Here is an 18624-nt window from a genome sequence, read left to right as displayed (position 1 = left end):
ACTTAAAAACATGCCTATTGGTATGCTAATGTACTTCATAACCTGGAAGTAATGGTATACCTGCATACTTCTAAAAAGAATTATTAAAAACTACATACCAAATCGCACTTTTTAGTTAAAAATTAAATTTTCATCATGAATGGTAGCAAAATATGTAATATCCAGAGTATCAAATATTGGCATTTAACGATGTTATGTCACTCTTAAAAGTAATGAAAGAGGGGCCGGGTGGTGCCTCCAGTGGTGCCACCGCCTGCCTCGAAAGCGCAATGTCCTGAGTTCAATCTCCGGTACCAAAAAAAAAAAGTAATGAAAGAAATTAGGTCCAATGACGACTTGGTACCCATCAGCATTTATTTTTATTTTTTGGTACCGGGGATTGAACTCAGGGCCTTAAGTTTGTGAGGTAGGCGCGGCAAACATTTATTTTTAAATATATGAATAGGGCCGGGGATTTAGCTCAGTGGTTCCGGTGCCTGCCTCGCCAGCACAAGGTCCGGAGTTCGATCCCCGGTACCAAAAATAAATAAATAAATAAATGAATAACCTAGACAAAAGATGGATAATTTTCATTGTTTTTCTCCTTAAATTTGTAATTGTTTTTATTCTTCCTCCACAGAAGTTTATTCTAACATATTTATGGTCAAAGATAATGCTAGTTTTCTCATAGAAGTCAGTTGAGCTATCTTAGCATAAATATGAAGATGCAAATGAAAGGGGTTTTGCTATACCAAGGTCTCAAACTCTTTTAAAAACATTTTCACAGCAAAATTCACATAATCATTAACCAAAAGTAATAAAGTGCCAGGCATGGTGGTGCACACCTGTAATTCTAGCACTCAGGAGGCTGAGGCAGGAGGATCGTCCTAAGTTTGAGGCCAGCCTTGGCTACATAGTTCAAGGACAGCCTGAACTACATAGCCAGACCCTGTCTCAGAAAACCAAAAAATAAAGCTACTTTCTCAGTTTTTTGGGAAGTTACGAAGTCTTAACGAAGATTTAATAAATGAGTATTAAATTGGACTGAAAACAAATTCTTTTAGGTACATGTGGAAGTTGAAAGATCTGGAAACCATTTTCCTTCATACTATTTGTGCCTGCATGCCCTAGTTTGAAATCTGCTGTAATCATTGCTGAACTCTAGCAGTAAAAATCTGAAAGCATAATTGTGCAGAAATGTTAAGGGACAGGGACAGGGATTTAGCTCAGTGGCACCACGCCTGCCTCACAAAGGGAAGGTCCTGGAGTTTGGTCCCTGGTACCGAAAAAAAATAAATGTTAAGGAACAAAAGTGATTGTCAATTTAAAAAAAAAAAAAAGAAAAATTGGAAAAAAAGTGTTTAGTGATGTTTATAAAAAATAGATTTGAGTTAAGACATCAGAAACTACAACGTTAGTGAGTTGTTTCAGAAACAGGAAGATACGAATATGCCTAGAAGAATCTGAGAAACAAAAACTGTGAGAAAGACAAAGAATATATAGGAATTGCACTTTTTGGTCAGTTTTGCTATAAACCAAAAAACTGCTCTAATCTATTTAGGACAGGCATGGTGGCACACCTGTAATTCCAGCACTCAGGAGGCTGAGGCAGGATTACCTCAGAATTCAAGGCCAGCCTGAGCTGCACAGTGAGTTCAAGGCCAGGCTGGACTACATAGGGAGACAAAAAAACAAAAAACAACAACCCCTGAAATCTAAGAGAAAAAAAAATCTAAAGAAAGAAAAAAGACACAAGTAGGTGGTCAGTGGTAAACCCATCACAGGGAAGAAAAATCTAATCTTTGTAAAGTAAGGGCCTCAGGATGGAAGACGAGTGTGCAGTTAGATCTGAAATAGTGACTGTTAAACAGTAGGAAAAGCACACTTAACTGATTGTAGTACTGGGACCAAAACTCAGGCCTCACACACTAGGCAAATGCTCTGCCAGTGACCTACATCCCTAGTCTCATTAAGTTTTTGAAGCATTGTGTTAGAAAACTGAAGGCGGGCTATATTTTTAAACAGCCCTAGAAAAAACCTGCAGAAATTGGGAAAAAGAATTTCTGATATGCCTAGGAGTTGAGTCTGGAACTGAAGTACACAGTACTAGAGTGCCTTGTCTGGCGCCCTCTAGTGGTTTCATTAAAACCCAACACTGGGAGCTGAAATGTCACTGATTTAGTCAATTTGGAAGGGCTTTCAAAGGCTCTATTTGGGGAGCCAGGGGTACAGTTCAGCAGTAGAGCTCCTGCCTAGTACGCATTAGGCAAAAATAAAACAAAAACCTAAAACCTGTAGTTTTAGTACTATGATAGAAATAATGGAATTCCCAGAGGTGGAGTGCTTGTAATCCCAGCATTCAGACTTGAGGCAGGAAGATAACAATGAATTTGAAGCTAACTGGGCTCTATTGTGAGTTCAAGGCCACCCTGAACTACATAGCAAGTCTCAAAAAAAACCAAACAAGAAATGATAATGGAATTGGTTCTGTATTCTAAATACTGCACACACATTTCCACCTTGCCATCAGCACTATGTACTTGGCTAACATTAAAGTAAGTGACATCAGCCATCTGAAAATATTTCACACTTGTCACTGCAACTGTGCTTAGGCAGCACAGAATATCACTGTCCAATTCTCTGTCTAAACTCAAAAACTTCACTGTGTCTACTGCCATTCCTTCAGTGGAAACCTGAGTGTGGTTTAACATTCTTCAAAATTCCAGGTGTTTCAGGGCATGGTTATGCACATTTGCAATCGCAGCACTTGGGCGGCTGACCCAAGAGGATCGTTGTGAGTTCTAGGCTGGCCTGGGCTACGGGGTAAGACTCTCCAAAAAAAAAAAAAAAATTCCCAGTGCTGTGCTGATCAGAACTTTCACCTTTGTTTTTCCTCTTCTACCATGATGAAAAGGCCAACCATTTATTTTTTATTATATTAAAGATGACAGAATGCTGAATGCTATCAGGCAATTAGATTTTCACCTAAGAAAAACTGGATTTGAGACTAAAAGGAAAATGTTCCTAAACCCTTCACTGTCATGGCTTAGAGATGTTGCTCAGTGGCGGAACAGTTGCCAAGCACACTCAAGCCCTTGGGCTCAATCCCCACCACTGCCAAAAGCAGCCCATCACCTTTCTAGGGCCAGGGAAGTAGCTCAGTGGTAGAATGTACTTGAGGCCCTGTATTCGATCTCTAGCACTGCAAGAGTTTTCCTTAAGGTAATTTTAACATCTTCACAAATACTAGAGTCACTAAATGAAATATTACCATCAAAACAAAGAACATTAAAGTAATTGAATATTTTATTTTTCTTATTGTGTTGCAAAGCTGCTGCTTGACTGTATAGAAACAGCCCCAGCCAATGCAGTCTGTTACAAAATTAAGAAAGTGTCAGTCTTCATCTGACACTGTCCAAGTGACACACCCTTGAGTATTTTGACCCAAATCCAGGGAGAAATGTAAGCAAGTTAGGTATTTTGTAAGGTTTATGATAACAGTGTTATCCTTGAATTACATAACTAGTTTTTACCATGGATAATTTCGTGAATTCTGAATATCAGAACCTACAGCCTAGTCTAAAAATCCTAAAGTTTATATCAAAAAGATGCACATTGTGTTTATCTGCAATCACTAGGGAGTTAAGGGGTATTTCCGTCCAGGAGCAGCGATGAGAGTGGTTTCTTTCTTTTCCATCATTATAGAACTGCTAAAAGTTGTTATCTCTGGTCTTCTGTCCACCACTATTTGCAGACACTGCTGGAAAAAGTCACTTCACACTAGTTTATTTTGGGTGCCACTTCACTCCTCAATAGATTTCACGTATTTCTCATATGCTTCTTCACTCATGAGCTCATCTAGTTCTGAAGGGTCACTCACTGTCATCTTGATCAGCCAGCCTGCAACCAAAACAAAAATCTTACATTCCAGTTTTGTTTTTAAAAAGTCAGATCCAAGCCCTAAGAATTGAATTAATAATATTTATCACAGTTGAAAAGTATTATAGCCAAAAAATAAGTTAACTCTTCTGTTGTAATAGACATAAACAACAGATGTTTAAATCTTTAAATTAAGGGACTCAAATATATTATGCCAGGGGTGTCTTTCTTTAATAAAATACACACCAACAATGTAAACACTAATTACAGTTAGAAGGCTGAGGTAGCAGGCAAAAGAAAACCACAACCTAATCTTAATTTTGCCATTTATTGGCTTTCTTACCCTGATAGTTAAAAATCCTTTGGGGCCTGAATTCATGAACTGGAGAAAATTGCAGTTAGCAAATATCCGTGAGTTATAATAAGGACAATGTGAGTGCCAACTTACCCTCTTCATAACAAGATTTGTTGACAAGCCCTGGATGTTCTGCAAGTGCTTCATTAATTTCAGTTACTTCTCCTGACAGAGGAGAATAGAGTTCACTGGCAGCTTTCACGCTTTCCAAAGCACCAAACTCATCTACATGGAGAAAATTCAAGAAAATATTTAAAAGTCAAGTGAATGACTTGAAAATACAAAGCATGAAGAAGTGGTCCCCTCTTATATAGTAAAAAAAAAAAAAAAAAATTGTAAGTGCCTCAAACTGTTCTGGACACAGTGAATAACAAATGGTGATGTGCTTTAACACCAGACGTGCTTATGTTCAGTACAACTCAATTTCCCTTCAGCTCACCGTGGCTTGGGATAAAACAACAAAACAAAACTCTTACGAGGTGCTAGCAATGGTGAAGTACCTGAAATCAGACCACCTTCCCACTGATAATTAGAAACCCTGAGCAACACATTAAAAACAAGTATAGGAAGGTTTAGAATAGTGATCAAAACAGGATACAATCCATGCAAGAAGATGACCGACTGGTCATGATCTTCACTTACACAATGTCTCCCCTGACAGCACTGCCCGTGCAAAGAGCACGGGGAGACTACAACTCAAGCAAAAAGCCACAGTCAGCCTGAGGGCTCAGAGGATGGAGTGTGGAGCTGCTAGAATGACTGGAAACCGAGGGTTGAAATCCTAGAAAGAACGGAACCATGGTGAAAAATAATAATTCAACAGGAATAGATCCCAAAATGACTTGTGTGTTGGAAGTAGCAGAAAAACTTAAAGTAGTTATTATAAGTGTCTGTTCAGAGCCAGTTGTGCTAACACATGTCTGTAATCCTAGTGTTGTGGGAGGCTAAGGCAGGAGGATCACAAGGCAAGTTCAAGCGCAACCTGGGCAACTTAGTGAGATCTTATCTCAAAAATAAAATAAAAGCTGGGCATAGTGGCACATACCCATAATACCAACACTCAGGAGGCTGAAGCAGGAGGATTCCCATGAGTTTTGAGACCAGCTTGGGATACACAGTGAGTTGAAGGGCAGCGTGTAATACACAGCAAGACCTTGTCTCAAAAAAACCAAATAATAAAAATAAAAATGGGCTAGGCATATAGCTCAGTGTGAAGGCTCAAGGTTCAGTCCCTATTATCAGGGGAAAAAAAGTATATTCAGAGACTTAAAGATCATCACAATGAGTTGACATATAGAGGACTACTTGCAATGAAAAATTTTAAATGAGCACTCTAGAAATGGAAAGTCTGATTTCCGAAATAAAAAAAAAATCCAGCAGATAGCATCAATAGCAGACTGAGGACAACAGAAGACCCAGGAAATGTGACGAAAGATCAACTGAAATAAGCACATCTCAAAACAGACTGCAAGGTCACCTTACAGGCCCAAGGGATGCATCAACGACTTGACTAACATGGAACTGAACTTACCGAGATGAAAGAAGGGGATTTAAAAAAAGAAGAAAAAATAATGACCCAAAATATCTCCAAATTTTGGTGAAGAAAAGCAACTTACAGGTTCAAGGAGCTCAGCAAATCCCAAGCAGAGTAAACATACAGAAAACCACATCTACAGAGTGGTTTTAAGCCATAGTCAAAGGGCTTAAAAACTCCGTACTCAGAGGAAAATAACACGTTCAAGAGAAAGGCAAGATCGCTGAATTCTCAACCAGCAAAACAGGTCTGTCAGCAACACTTGGAAGACTTGGGGCAGGAGAGATAGAACCTGTCAATTTAGAATCTCATGTATAGAAAGAATATCCTTCAAGAATAAATGCAAAGCCAGGCATGGTGGCGAACACCTGTAATCCTAGCATTCTGGTGGCTGAGCCAGGATTGCTTCGCCTGGACTGTACATATAATGAGACCCTGTCTCAAAAAAAATAAAAAAGAACACAAAAAAGGCATTTTCAGATAAGAATGAGTCTAAAGCACCATCTTCACTGCAAGCCATTCTGCAGAACATCTGGACTAAAGACTGTCTCAGACTTAACTTCCACCTCAGGAAGGAACGAAGAGTTCTTCAATGGTAAATAGAAGGTGCTGAGTGTGGGGGCGCACGTCTGTAAGCCCAGCACTGAAGGGGCTGAGGCAGAGGAGGATCACTTTGAGTTCAGGACAGCTCGGGCTGCACATTAAATTCAGTGAGCTCCTAAAAAATCAAAAACATCCTAGAACCCGACAGAATGTGTTAAAAGTCAACAACAAAATATTCAGAATTAGAAAAGCTCTAAATATATGGGAATAAAACAACATACTTCTATAGAAACAGGCGAAGTCTTCATGAACAAAACCCAGACCGCATGGGAAATACTACAAAGAATCAACAACTTGGGACCTCATCTTATCACAAAGCTTTTGCACAGCAAGAGAAACAAACCACTAACAGAGTGAATAGACAACCCACAGAGCAGGAAAAACATTTTACCAGCGATTCAGGTGAAAAACTATTATCTAGAATATATAAAGAACTAAAATAAAAAAACCCAGACCCCCCCAATTTAAAGACCCAGTGCAAAAATGGGCATCTGAAATAAAGACACTTCTCAGATAAAGAATTAGAAGTGGCAAATAAATTATTAAAAAATGTTCAACATCACTGGTCGTTTGTAAAATGCAAACTAAAACAATGCTGAGATTCCATCTCCAGAAAGAATGGCTGCTATCACGAAATCAACCAATAACATGCTGGAGGGGCTGGAGGGAAAAAGGAACCCTGCTCTACCACTGGTGGGAGTGTAGACTGGTGCAACCGTTGTGGAAATCTGTGTAGATTTCTCAGAAAACTAAAACTAGAGGTTCCATTTGACCCAGCTATACCTCTTTTTGGTATCTTCCCAAAAGAATTAAAAGCATCATAGCACAGCTATATTTGCACACCCATGTTTATAGCAGCACAGTCTGTAATAGCTAAACCTTGGAAACAGCCCAAGTGCCCATCAACTGATAAGTGGACAAAGAAGATGTGGGGTTTTTTTTTTATTATTAATTGGTACATTTTAGGTATACAATAAATTTACATTTATCATTGGGTGTTTGTACCTGAACATGATGTATCTGAGTTCTTATTTTTTTCCCCATTACCTATGCGCCCTTCACCCCCAGCACCCTTCCCTATTTACACAGACTTTGTTTCCTTTTTTTTCTTCTTTCTCATAATTTTTCCTTTCCTTTCTTCCCTTTCCCCTTCCCCTCCCGCTACCCCTCCACCTTTGGACCTTTTCCTATTTCAAATTATCAAGTATTCGTTTTAATCATTTTCATCCTTATTTACACTTTCAGTTTCTCACATGAGATACTATTCGGTATTTTAACAGGTGTGTCCTATTCATTTCACTTAAGAGTATGGCCTCAATATGCATCCATTTAGCTATAAATGTCTCTAGTTTCTCATTCTTTATGGCTGAATAGTACTCCATTTTATAAAAAAACCATATCTTCTTTATCCAGTCTCCAGTTGATGGTCACTTGGGCTGTTTCTAAGCTTTAGCTATTACAAACTGTGCCACTATAAACATGGGTGCACATATATCGCTGTGGTATGATTCTTCTTTTTTTTTTTGTGCTATGATTCTTTTAATTCTTTTGGGAAGATACCCAGCAGGGGAATAGCTGGGTCAAATGGGACCTCTAGCCCTAGTTCTTTGAGGTAAGATGTGATTTTTTTAATACAATGGAGTACTACTCTGCCATAAAGAAGGATGAGTTTCGGACATTTATAGCTAAACGAATGGACCTTGAGGCCATACTCTTAAGTGAAATCCGACACATATGTTTAAATACCACATTATCTCTCTAGTGTGAGAAACAATGTGAAAATATGGGCTGAGATGTATAATAGAATTTGGGAAATGGGAAGAAAGTGTTCAAATGGGAAGGGGAACAGGGAGGAGGGAGGGAGAAAGGAAGGAAGGACAAGAAAAAAAGAAAATGGAAGGAAAAAATGGAAAGCTTTTGTACATAGGGAGTGGAGGGGGCTTGGGGGGAGATGGGATAAAATAAATAAAAATAAAATGAATAAAAAATAAATGAACAACATACTTCTAATTAACTCATGAGTCAAAGAAATCTTAAGGGAGGGCCAGGGATTTAGCTCAGTGGTGCCGGGCCCTGCCTCATGAGCGCAAGGTCTGAGTTCAATCCCCAGTACAGAAACAAACCAAAAAACTTAAGGGACACTGGAAGATGCTTTGAAATTAATGATAATGAGACTACATCATCAGAATTTTGGGATCTAAAAGTGCTTGAAAGGAAATAGGTTAGATTTGATTTTATATACAACAATTGTTTTCAAATCACTGGCCCAGGTTCTTAAAAACGCCAGAAAATAAAAGCAGGCAATTTCCGGAGAAGAAACCCTTGAAAGAAGGGTTGGCACTGGTGAGTTCTGGGGATTTCTGGTAAAGGCTTTTTAGAGGGTCACCACTCTACCATGCAGGGCAGCCAGAATTCAGAGAGAAAGTCTTTCTCTTACTGCCTTGAGGGACCAGTCTTGGTCTTCGTACCACCACAGCTACTGGAAAGACAAGTGGGAAATCCTGGGAAGGATGAAGACAAAAGGGAGACAAAACTCTGTGTATAAACTCTCCCCTGGTCTCTGATCATCCCGAACAGTGTCCACACAGAGCAGAGCCCGAGTGACTCCTCTGAGGTGGGAGAACTGAACTGAGATGGCAGCTGCCACCTACCCCAAGGAAGACAGCACTTACAGTATGAGTAAAACATACCTACTAAACAAAAGCCCAGGTTTACACCTGAAGAAGCTGGGAACAAGAAGCAAATTGCATCTAGGTAAGTTGCAGGAAAGTAATAAGAAATTTGAGCAGAAATTAATGAAGTGGAAAGTAAAGAGAACTGACAAAGTAAAAACTTAAGTTATTTATACAGCAAGCCTGACCCAGAAAAGGGAAAAAGAAAAGAAGGTGGGGTATAGTCCATGGTAGAACATTTGCCTAGCATGTATGGGGTCGAACCCCCAAGCCTGCCAAAAAGAAAAAACAAATTACCCTCAAAATCAAGAAATGAAAAAGGGATCCTCTCTACAGAACCTATGGCTATGAAAGGTTAGTAAGTGACAGATATAAACACTTCCATGCCAAATTTGAAAACATGACAGAGAACTGCTGCAAAAACAGCAAATCAAAACCAGACGTGGTAGCGCTCAGGGGGCTGAGGCAGGGGGATCACTGCTCCTGGGCTACATAGTGAGTTTAAGGCCAGCCTCGAGAAATAAAAACAAATGAAAAAACAAGAGTACAGAAAATCTGAAGAGGGCTATGTCTATTAAAGAATAATCTCAAACGTCTATGAAAAACTTTCCCATAGCTGGGGTAGTAGCACAGGCCTATAATCCCAGCACTCAGGAGGCCCGAGGTATATAGTCAAGGCTGGCCTGAACCACATATCAAGACCCTGTCTAAAAAGCCAAAATATAAATAAATATCCTGCTGAAAAAACCTTTCTCACAAATCCCCAGTGACAGATTTCAATGGTGAATGTTATCAAGCACTTAAGGAAGAAATAATAACTAATCTTGCATATGCATTCAGAAGAGATGGAAGTATTTCCTAAGTAATTCTATGAGGCCAATCTGATTTCAAAATTTGACAAAGCCGTTTTAAAAAAATTAAAGCCCAGGGCCAGGGATTTAGCTCAGTGGTTTCGCCACCTGCTGCACAAGCGCAAGGACCTGAGTTCGATCCCCAGTATCAAAAAAAACCCCTAAATTAAAGCCCAGACATTTTTCATGAACATAATTTTAAGTTTTTAAACCAAAGCAAATCCAGCCACAAATAGACAAGGCAAAGTAGTTTATTCCACTAATGTATGATTAAACTTTTTTTTCAGCTAGTGATATTCAAGCCTCAGATAAACCTCATTGGCTACTATACTGCCACTACACCAGACTGACTTACTTTTTTTGGACACGGGGTCTCGCTGTGTAGTGCAGGCTGGCCTTGAACTCACTGCGATCCTTTTGCCTCAGCCTCCAGAATGCTGCGGTTACAGGTGTGTGCCACCATGCCCAGCAAACTTTAAAACATCAGTCTTGCTCATCACATTAAACAGAATGAAGAAGAAACCAGATATGACCTCAACAGATGAAAATGAACTTGACAAAATTCATCTAGTAATAAAAGGTCTTAGTAACAGAAGGAGCCTCTTCAACTGGTAACGAGCATCTGTGAAAGACCCCACAGCTAGCATCACGCCTGCGATGAAACCCTAAATGCTCCCTCCTAGGTGAGCACAAGCAAGCATGTCTACCTCACTTCTATCCAACATTATACCAAAAATGCATAAACATTAAACAGTCTAGAGTGTGAGAGGAGAGGAAGCAGAGGGAAGAAGTAAAAAGAATTAGGATACATTTACCAGCCCCCCACAATGAAAGTGATCATTATGAACTGCAAATATGTACTAATAAAGGTTTTAAAAAACAAAGTAAGCTGCTTTTCCACAAATTGAGCTGGACATATGAGTCAACACGTAGGAGGAAAAGTGAAGTTCAACTCTAACTTCACATGTACAGAAAACTTAATACCCCTGAATATGAAAGCTGCAATAATGTGAAGTTTTCAACAAGAAAGCAAAGGAAAATTAAGACATGTTCCCATGAGATGTGATGGGAGAAAAGCAGTTTGTCAAATACTGTCAAATGATATTTATATCTAATCCAGGAGGCTGAACCAGGAGGATCAGAAGAGTGAGTGAGGGAGACTGGGAAAGATCCAGTCTCAAAATTGAAGAAGGGCTGGGCACGTGGCTCAGTGGTAGATGCTGGCCTAGCATCCTAGGGGTCCTAGGTTCAATCCCCAGTATTACAAAAAAATTCAGAAAATAGATACTTAAATTCTGCAGGGCTGGGGATGTAGCTCAGTGGCACAGCGCCTGCCTGGCAAGTGCAAAGTCCTGAGTTTGATCCCCTGTACCAAAAATTTAAAAACTGCAAGATGTCATATATGTTAAGTCACTAATAACAGACAGGCTTGGTGGTGCATGCCACAATCCCAGTTCTCTGGGAGGAGGATTGCAAACTGGAGTCCCACCTAGGAACTTACTGAGACAGGGTCTCAGTAAAGAAACAAGCAAACAAATAAATGGGCTGGGGATATAGCTCAGTACAAAGACCTTGGGTTCATTCCAAGTACCAGAAAAATAAATAAGATGAAAAAACCTAATGAAAAGTATACCTGGTACTGCAGGCTAACATCTGTTAAGCACTTACATTATGCTGGACATTAGTCTCATTTAACTAATCTTTGCAGGTAGATAGGAGAGGAAGTAGATTTCCTACAGGTAGGAGGTAGGTATCTTCATTTATAGAAGAGACTTTAATTTCCTTTAAGTGGCAGAGGTTTTGTGGGGTTTTTGGGGGGTTTTTTTGTTGTTGTTACCAGGGATGGAACTTGGGACCTTGCGCTTGCAAGGCAGGCACTGGAACCACTGAGCTAAATCCCCGGCACTGGCAGAGTTTATAAGCTGTGGGGCCAGGATTTTAAAAACTAGGTTCTGACTCATGCCAGTGTAAATTCTTGGTACTCTCTACTATCTACTACAAAGAAAGGCAGATTTTTCTTTCTTCAGTGGTAGGATTAGAACCCAGGGCCTTGCACATGCTAGGCAAGCACTCTACCACGGAGGCAAATCCCCAGGCCCTTACTTGTTAAACTGAACAGACCTCAGCAGTTACAGATTACAGTATCCATCCATGTGCAGAGGGGAGATGGGAGGAGTTAGCGATTTCCCTGTACTTCACACCTTCCATTCTAAAGTCTGAACGACTCATTCTCCATCCCATCATCCCTTACAAAGTGGCCAGAGTGACATGGAAGAAGGCACCTGCCAAGAGACTTCCAGTGGGAACTTTCCTTCGCAACAAAGACCAGAAGCTGTCCCCACTTCCAACTTCTGACAGCAAAAAGAAAGAAAAGGAAGGAGGTCGTGTCCTTGATGGTTTTCCTTGAACCAAAAGCTTGTACGAGAATAACAAACTCCTGTTAAACACTTTCATTTGAATATTCCATCTCCCGAACTGAAAACATTCAAACTGACCCCGAATGCACAAGGAACACATTTCAAGACCAAGGAAAATGCATGCCATTCTAAGATGAGACAGATACTCACCTTGCTTTTTCAATTTTGTCCCAACTTCCGGCAGACTACAGTAAACAACATCTCCCAAAGCTTCCTGAAAATCAAAAATACAGAGAGTTCTAAAAAGGCAAATTAATCCTTCCAGGAAACCAGGACAAGATAAACACCGAATCCCATGTAATCTAGACCATATTTTATACTTGAGAAGCTGTGTTGTGTTTTTCCTCTTTAACTCTTTAAAAATGGAGTATCGGGCCGGGGATTTAGCTCAGTGGTTTCGCTGCCAGCTGCACAAGCGCAAGGACCTGAGTTCTATCCCCAGTGCCAAAAAAAATACAGAACTATTGATTTTGGGGCCAGGGATTTAGCTCAGTGGTTTCACGGCCTGCTGCGCAAGCACAAGGACCTGAGTTTGATCCCCAGTACCAAAAATAAAAAATAAAAATGGAGTATCTATTTCTAGGAGCTGGCTACTAGGCAGATATGGCCCCAAAGCTGTAGTGACCCATGGCATGAACCCTGTGCCCCAAAAAGACTGCAGCTCTGGTGAACACTAACACACCGTGCCTTCTGCCTCTGCAGTTTCCAATCGCAGTGACGCCCGCTGCACTCCCGATGTCCCCCTTTCCGGCTCTACAAGCCACTCTTCTCAGCCTTGTACACGGCAACCTTGACTCCAGAAGTGATCTTCACCTCAGGTGAGTGAATCACACCCACCCTGGTGACATGTGTCACATACTGTGTCCTTTCCCTGTACGTGATTCCCATTGCAGATAAACTCCAGGAGTCCAGGACAACATCTTACACAATATTCCACGAAACACCTTTCACGGGGCCTCACAGGGGGTCCCCGGGTATGGTAAGGAAGATGTCACTGTAGCTGACCCTCAGTACCCTAGAATCCAACATGTCTCAGGGATCCTGTCCTCCCAACAGTTAACATCCTCTTCCCTCTCCTGCCTCAGTCACCCTCACACCTAGGTGAAAATCACTGGCCCTGCTACTTTTTTTTCTCTGCCCCGCTCCTCTGTCCCCTCAGCCTTCTCTTCCTTGAGCTTGCTAGGCAGGCGAGGTGCCACTGAGCTAAATCCCCAGCCCCAGCCTCTTACTTTCTTTAAACAATATCTCAGTGTGAGATCTGTGAGGATAAGGGAATTAACAGAGAAAATATGGGTTACATATTCTGTGCCTGTCCAAGGTTCCCCTCTTCTTTGTTGGTGGCCCCTGGGCAGCACTGCACCCACAAAATTCTAGCCTTTTTACTTGCTCTTTTTCTTCTTAAGAGCTTGATACAAAACAGTTCTTAAATTAGATGTGCTTCCTACTTTAACTGTTAGCCAAGTATCTCTGTAATCTCACACACTGCCCTAACTAATGTACAGTTTGTTGTTTCACCTCCAGCTGACTCTGGGGTCTTTAAAAGGGCCCAAAGTACTGTACTGAATAAACAATTTCCAAAAGGTTCACGCAATCCACATAATATGAGAGCACACTATCATAGATACTTAAAGACAACTCGATACCTGTGCAAAGTTGCTGATTCCTACTGTTCCAATACCATTTTCTGTTGTTATCCATTCGTGTTTCTCTGTGAATTTACGCGCTAAAACAGAAGACCAGTATTTCAGAAAAGCATTCCTTCCTTTCAAGCCCTTTCATGTCCTTGCTATCAAAAGGTTAAGACTTCCCCAGTATTGGATTTATTGAGACTGCCTTTCAATAGTACCCTCCCCAGGAAAGAACAAAGACCTGAGTGTAAAGACAGCACATCTGAGCTGGGCATGGTGGTGCATGCCTAGAATCCCGGCACTTGGGAAGCTAAGGCAGGAGGGTGGAAAGTTTGAACCCAGCCTAAACAACTTAGTGACTATGGAGGACCCTATTTCAAAATTTAAAAGAAGGGCTGGGGATTTAGCTCAGTGGCACTGTGCCTGCCTCGTAAGCACAAAGTCCTGAATTTGATCCCCAGCACCGGAAAAAAAATTATTTTAGGGTGAAAAAATTTAAGGGCTGGGGATGTAAGCTCAGTGTGAAAGCCCTGAGTTCAATGCCCAGGACTAGGAAAAAAGAATGGAAGACTACAGCCTGGGAGTGTAAGTACGTGGTAGAGTGCTCGCCTAGCACAAGTGAGGCCTTGAGCTCAGTCCCCAGCACCACACACACAAAGACTAAGGAGATTCTGAGCAAAATAGATGGTATGCCTTTCTTTCTTTGAGAAGCAGGATCTCACTGTGTAGTTCGCTTGAGCCCACTATGTAGCCCTGGCTGACCTTGAACCTGTGGGGATCCTCCGGCCTCAGCCTCCCAAGTACTGGGAATACAGGTGTATGCCATCACGCCTGGGGACAGTATACATCTTGACTTCAAAGTCTGGATATCCTCATCTTGACTAGGCATGGTACTTAGGCTAAAGACAGTTTTAGTACAATTCTCCTTTAACCCTTGGCCCAACAAGTGGAAAAAGCGGACAGATTAGGTAAATAATTACTTTCTAACTGGGCCCTGAAAAACATGGTTTTTGGCCTCAGAAAATCAGGAGTTGTAATTCATGAAAATTTTGCACTTTCTTTCACAGTCACTAGATAAAATACACTTTATATTAATGCTGGCCAGTTTTTCTTACTGTTTATTTGATGTTCTACACTAATATTTCATTTCATCCCCAAACTGAGGCATTACCTCTACTACCTCTACTTTGCTTTTTTTGGTACCGGGGATCAAACTTGGGACCTTGCGCTTCGGGGGCAGGCAGCGGAACCACTGAGCTAAATCCCCGGCCCTCTACCTCTACTTTTCTGAGGGGGGAAACAGGTTCAGAGAAGTTGACTAACTTGCCCGAGATCACACAGCTCCTAGGACAATGAAGCACGCTGGGAGTAAGGTCTGCCTGCCTTTCAAAGCCCAGGTGCACCGTACTCCATAGGTAGGTACAATTATTATGCGTCAGTTAAAAACTATGTGACCGTGGGCACTGACATTTTGGCAGTATTTCACCAGATGACTAACAAATGCAAACAGATAAGAGATTTTTCAAAAACCCACACAGACTTGAAATTCTTGTGTGAGAAATGCTTTATTTACCCTCATATTCAAATTGGCAATGGGTGAGTGTCACAAACAGCTAGGCGAATATTGTTAAATGAAGAGGAGCAATAGGTTGTTATGTTCAAACTTTGGGATAAATAAAATGATCAGCAATTCCCAAAAGGTATGTAAAACAAGTGAACTTAAGGAGACAACAGCCCTGCAGATCTACAGATCCAAAGTTGGACCCTGTCTCAAAATAAAAAATACAAAAGGCTGAGATGTGACTCGGCTCTAAGGCCCTCAATCCTAGTACCACAAAATACATATGTAAAATAAAATGGAAAAATTTCAAATAACTTTACATGTAGCTGACAGGAAAATCTTATTTTTATGCAATAAGTATATGTGATATCTCTACATGATTACATAAGTATTAATTTGTTCCATAAAGAAAAACTGTGTGCCATTTCATTAAGCAAACTCTAAGTGACTGGCAGGCAACCATTTTTTTATTGTTCTTTGTTTTTGTGCTTCTGGAGACTGAATCTAGGACCCTTGAACTGAGCTATATCCCTAGGTCAGCAGACTGAATTCTTACAAAAAGTAGTGTCTCAAGTATTTACACAGGAAGGAATCTGTTTCTCTACTTCGATTGTGCTGAAGGCTCGCCAAAGGGCTAGCCGCTCCGGGGTGTCTCCCCGTTATTTCCAGTCCGTTTAAATCAGGCCTCTTTGCAGCCCCGGGACACATCAGTGATTAAAAGACTCCAGCAGAACTGCGAAGAATGCAGGAGACTGCCTCACCTGTTTTGGGGAAAGACAGCTAGGTCTTCGACCTCCTGCCTGTTCTCACTAGCAAACATCTCTGCGGCGCTTTCATGCTAGAAAGTGCTTCTGCTCAATCCAGCTAGTTCTCAGGAAGGGCCACTTAGTAACTTAAGGCCTCCGCATTTAGGATCTCGAAGCACACACAAAGGAGAGACGAGCTAAGGTTACAAAGACCCTCAGCGAGCCCGTGTGGCTTCCCAGCGACAGCGAACAGCGCACATGTGGGGGCAGGCCCCGGCCGACGGCACCGCCCCCGCCCCGGGGTCCCGCAGGCCTCCGCGCCCAGCTCCTTTTTAAACGCAGAACGGAGATCGCGCGGGTCTTCTCGCGCCACTTAGGGACAGGCGGCCACAGGGCAAGGGTCCCCGGGGCGGGGGGGCGGCCGGGACCGGATGGTAGCGGCCAAGTGCCGCGCTCTTACCTTTGAGCAGAGCCGTCCCGGTGCACAGCGACCGCACGGCTCCCGCCCGCAGCCGCCAGGGCTGAATCGGGCAGGGCGCGGAGGGCACCGAGGCTGCACGCAGGCTGCAGGCCGCGACGCGCATGCTCCCGGCCACTCGCAGCGCCATGTTCACAGGGGTACCGAGGGTCGCCGCGCTGGGCCGCGCCTAGCCCACCCGGCCGGCGGGGGCGGAGCGGGGCGGGGCACCGGGGCCGGAGCGAGCCGGCTGCACGGGGTCGCGGGGGCGGAGCCCTGGGGGAGCGAAACCTGATTGGGCAATGCGCGGGGGGTTGGCCGCGGAAAGGGCGACGCGCGAAGGGGCGTGGACTTGTGCAAGAGCTGAGGCCCGGATGGGGCCGGCGGACGAGGGGTGGGGACTAGAAGGTCTCCTGGGGGTCGGGGGCGGGGCGGCGGGGCGAAAACGCTGAGTCAGCAGTTCCGCTCGTCCAGGGCTGTGAGAAAGCCTGGGGCAGGGACCGCCCTGCTGGGGCCGCCCATTCGCGAGCCAGTTGAGCCGTGAGGTCCTGTTACGGGATGCGATCCCGCCCTTCTGCCCAGCACCAAGGTCACGCACGCCGGATTCCTTCCACCCGAAGATGGCAGGTGGTCGTTGGCCGAAGTCACACTGACACACTCGGTTCCCCTGACATTTGAAACACTGAAAACGGTCCGGGAGCCCACTGTATTCACAGATTCCGAGAGACCCCAAATAGGACAGACGGAATCAAGAGGTGCAGAGGGACAGGACTTGCTCCAGGGTCTGGAGCAGTTTCCCAGTGCGCCCTGGACCAGAACAGTGGTTCCTGCGGGGATGTCCAAGAGGCAGAAGGTGGAGAGGCAGAGTGGACATTTCCTTGCTTAGTCGCCTGCCTGAGACCAGGGCCTTCCCAGAAAGCCCAAGTCATTGTCCAGATGCAGGATTCCAGGAGGGAATTCAGTTCGGGGAAGACCTCACCTTCCCCACAGATTCGTGCAGCAAAAAATCACTAGAGTAAAAACCGCCTTCAGCCAGGCGCCCTCGGCCCCCAGGGAGCCCAGAGGTTGCCCAGCTGCCCCTGACCCGTGTGCGCCGGTCAGTGCGTAGCGCCGCGGCTGGAGTCCTTGCTGTGACCTTGCCTCTGTGCAAACACTGACTTTTTAATCCGCTCCCAGCCCCTTTCTGGCAGCTGACACTCCCGGGCCTCCTAGACTGGAAAGGTGGAGTCGTTAACCCAGGAGGGCAGGGGGAGGCATTTTACAGCGTGAGTAGCCAGCAGGTGGCAGGAAGGCTTGCTGTGCTGCCCGCCCGGGTCGGGGTGCCTGCTGGCTCACGCTGATCTGCTGCACACTCCAGACCTTGGCGCCGTTCATAAGGTCAGCATTCTGTCGGTGTCACTGTCTTCTCACAAGCTGGTGACAAATGCCCTGAAGCACCTACGTTGGCTGCACTAGCTCATTTGGTGGGAAGAATAAAATCACGAATCAGTGTGTGGGTGATGTTACAGGCCCTTCCACCAAACAGCAAGGATAACGTGTCTTTTGCTCTTTGTGTTTTTGTTCTTTTGAAACAGGTTCTCGGTATGTAGTTGAGGCTGACCTTGAACTCACTATGTGACGTGTTTTTTTGTAACAAACACTGAGTACAGTAAAAAAATCTCTTTTTTTTTCTTTTTCAGCCTGGTAATCTTTGTAACATCCATGGTTTGATATTTCAAAGGTCATGCCACTGTACATTTGGTACAGGCACCTGAGAACTGCAGGTGGTCATTTCTTTGGGTGTCTGAAGCAGGGCCCATTAATTTTTTTTTTTTGGTACCAGGGATCAAACTCGGGTCCTTGGGTCCTTGTGCTTGCGCAGCAGGTGGCGAAACCACTAAGCTAAATCCCCGGCCCCGTGGGACCTTGCACTTTTGAGGTAGGTGGCCGAACCACTGAGCTA

The 18624-nt window shown here is 43.3% G+C and overlaps 1 protein-coding gene across 1 annotated transcript; it reads right to left on the bottom strand.

Annotated features, from left to right (window-relative positions):
* Positions 1 to 3267: 3267 nt before the first annotated feature.
* Gcsh (glycine cleavage system protein H) lies at positions 3268 to 16846 on the bottom strand. Its single transcript, XM_004842800.3, has 5 exons — positions 16686 to 16846; positions 13934 to 14013; positions 12441 to 12504; positions 4307 to 4438; positions 3268 to 3879 (listed from the first exon to the last, which is right to left on the bottom strand). The coding sequence occupies exons 1-5, from the start codon at positions 16831 to 16833 to the stop codon at positions 3782 to 3784; spliced, it is 522 nt and encodes a 173-aa protein (XP_004842857.1). The 5' UTR covers positions 16834 to 16846; the 3' UTR covers positions 3268 to 3781.
* Between the last annotated feature and the right edge of the window lie 1778 nt (positions 16847 to 18624).

The sequence above is a fragment of the Heterocephalus glaber genome, unplaced genomic scaffold, assembly GCF_053883595.1.
Source record: "Heterocephalus glaber isolate CG9 unplaced genomic scaffold, H.glaber_assembly_v1.0 deba00000071, whole genome shotgun sequence".
NCBI lineage: Eukaryota > Metazoa > Chordata > Mammalia > Rodentia > Bathyergidae > Heterocephalus > Heterocephalus glaber.
Note: the sequence above shows the minus strand (reverse complement) of the source record. Positions and strands in the feature narration are given on the sequence as shown.

Excerpts from the sequence above, each read along its gene's own strand:
- Gcsh (XM_004842800.3), bottom strand. The coding sequence starts at position 16,833 with ATGGCGCTGCGAGTGGCCGGGAGCATGCGCGTCGCGGCCTGCAGCCTG. Across the intron at positions 14,014-16,685 it reads CGGGACGGCTCTGCTCAAAG|CGCGTAAATTCACAGAGAAA; the intron begins GTAAGAGCGCGG and ends CTTCTGTTTTAG. Across the intron at positions 12,505-13,933 it reads GAATCAGCAACTTTGCACAG|GAAGCTTTGGGAGATGTTGT; the intron begins GTATCGAGTTGT and ends TTTGATTTTCAG.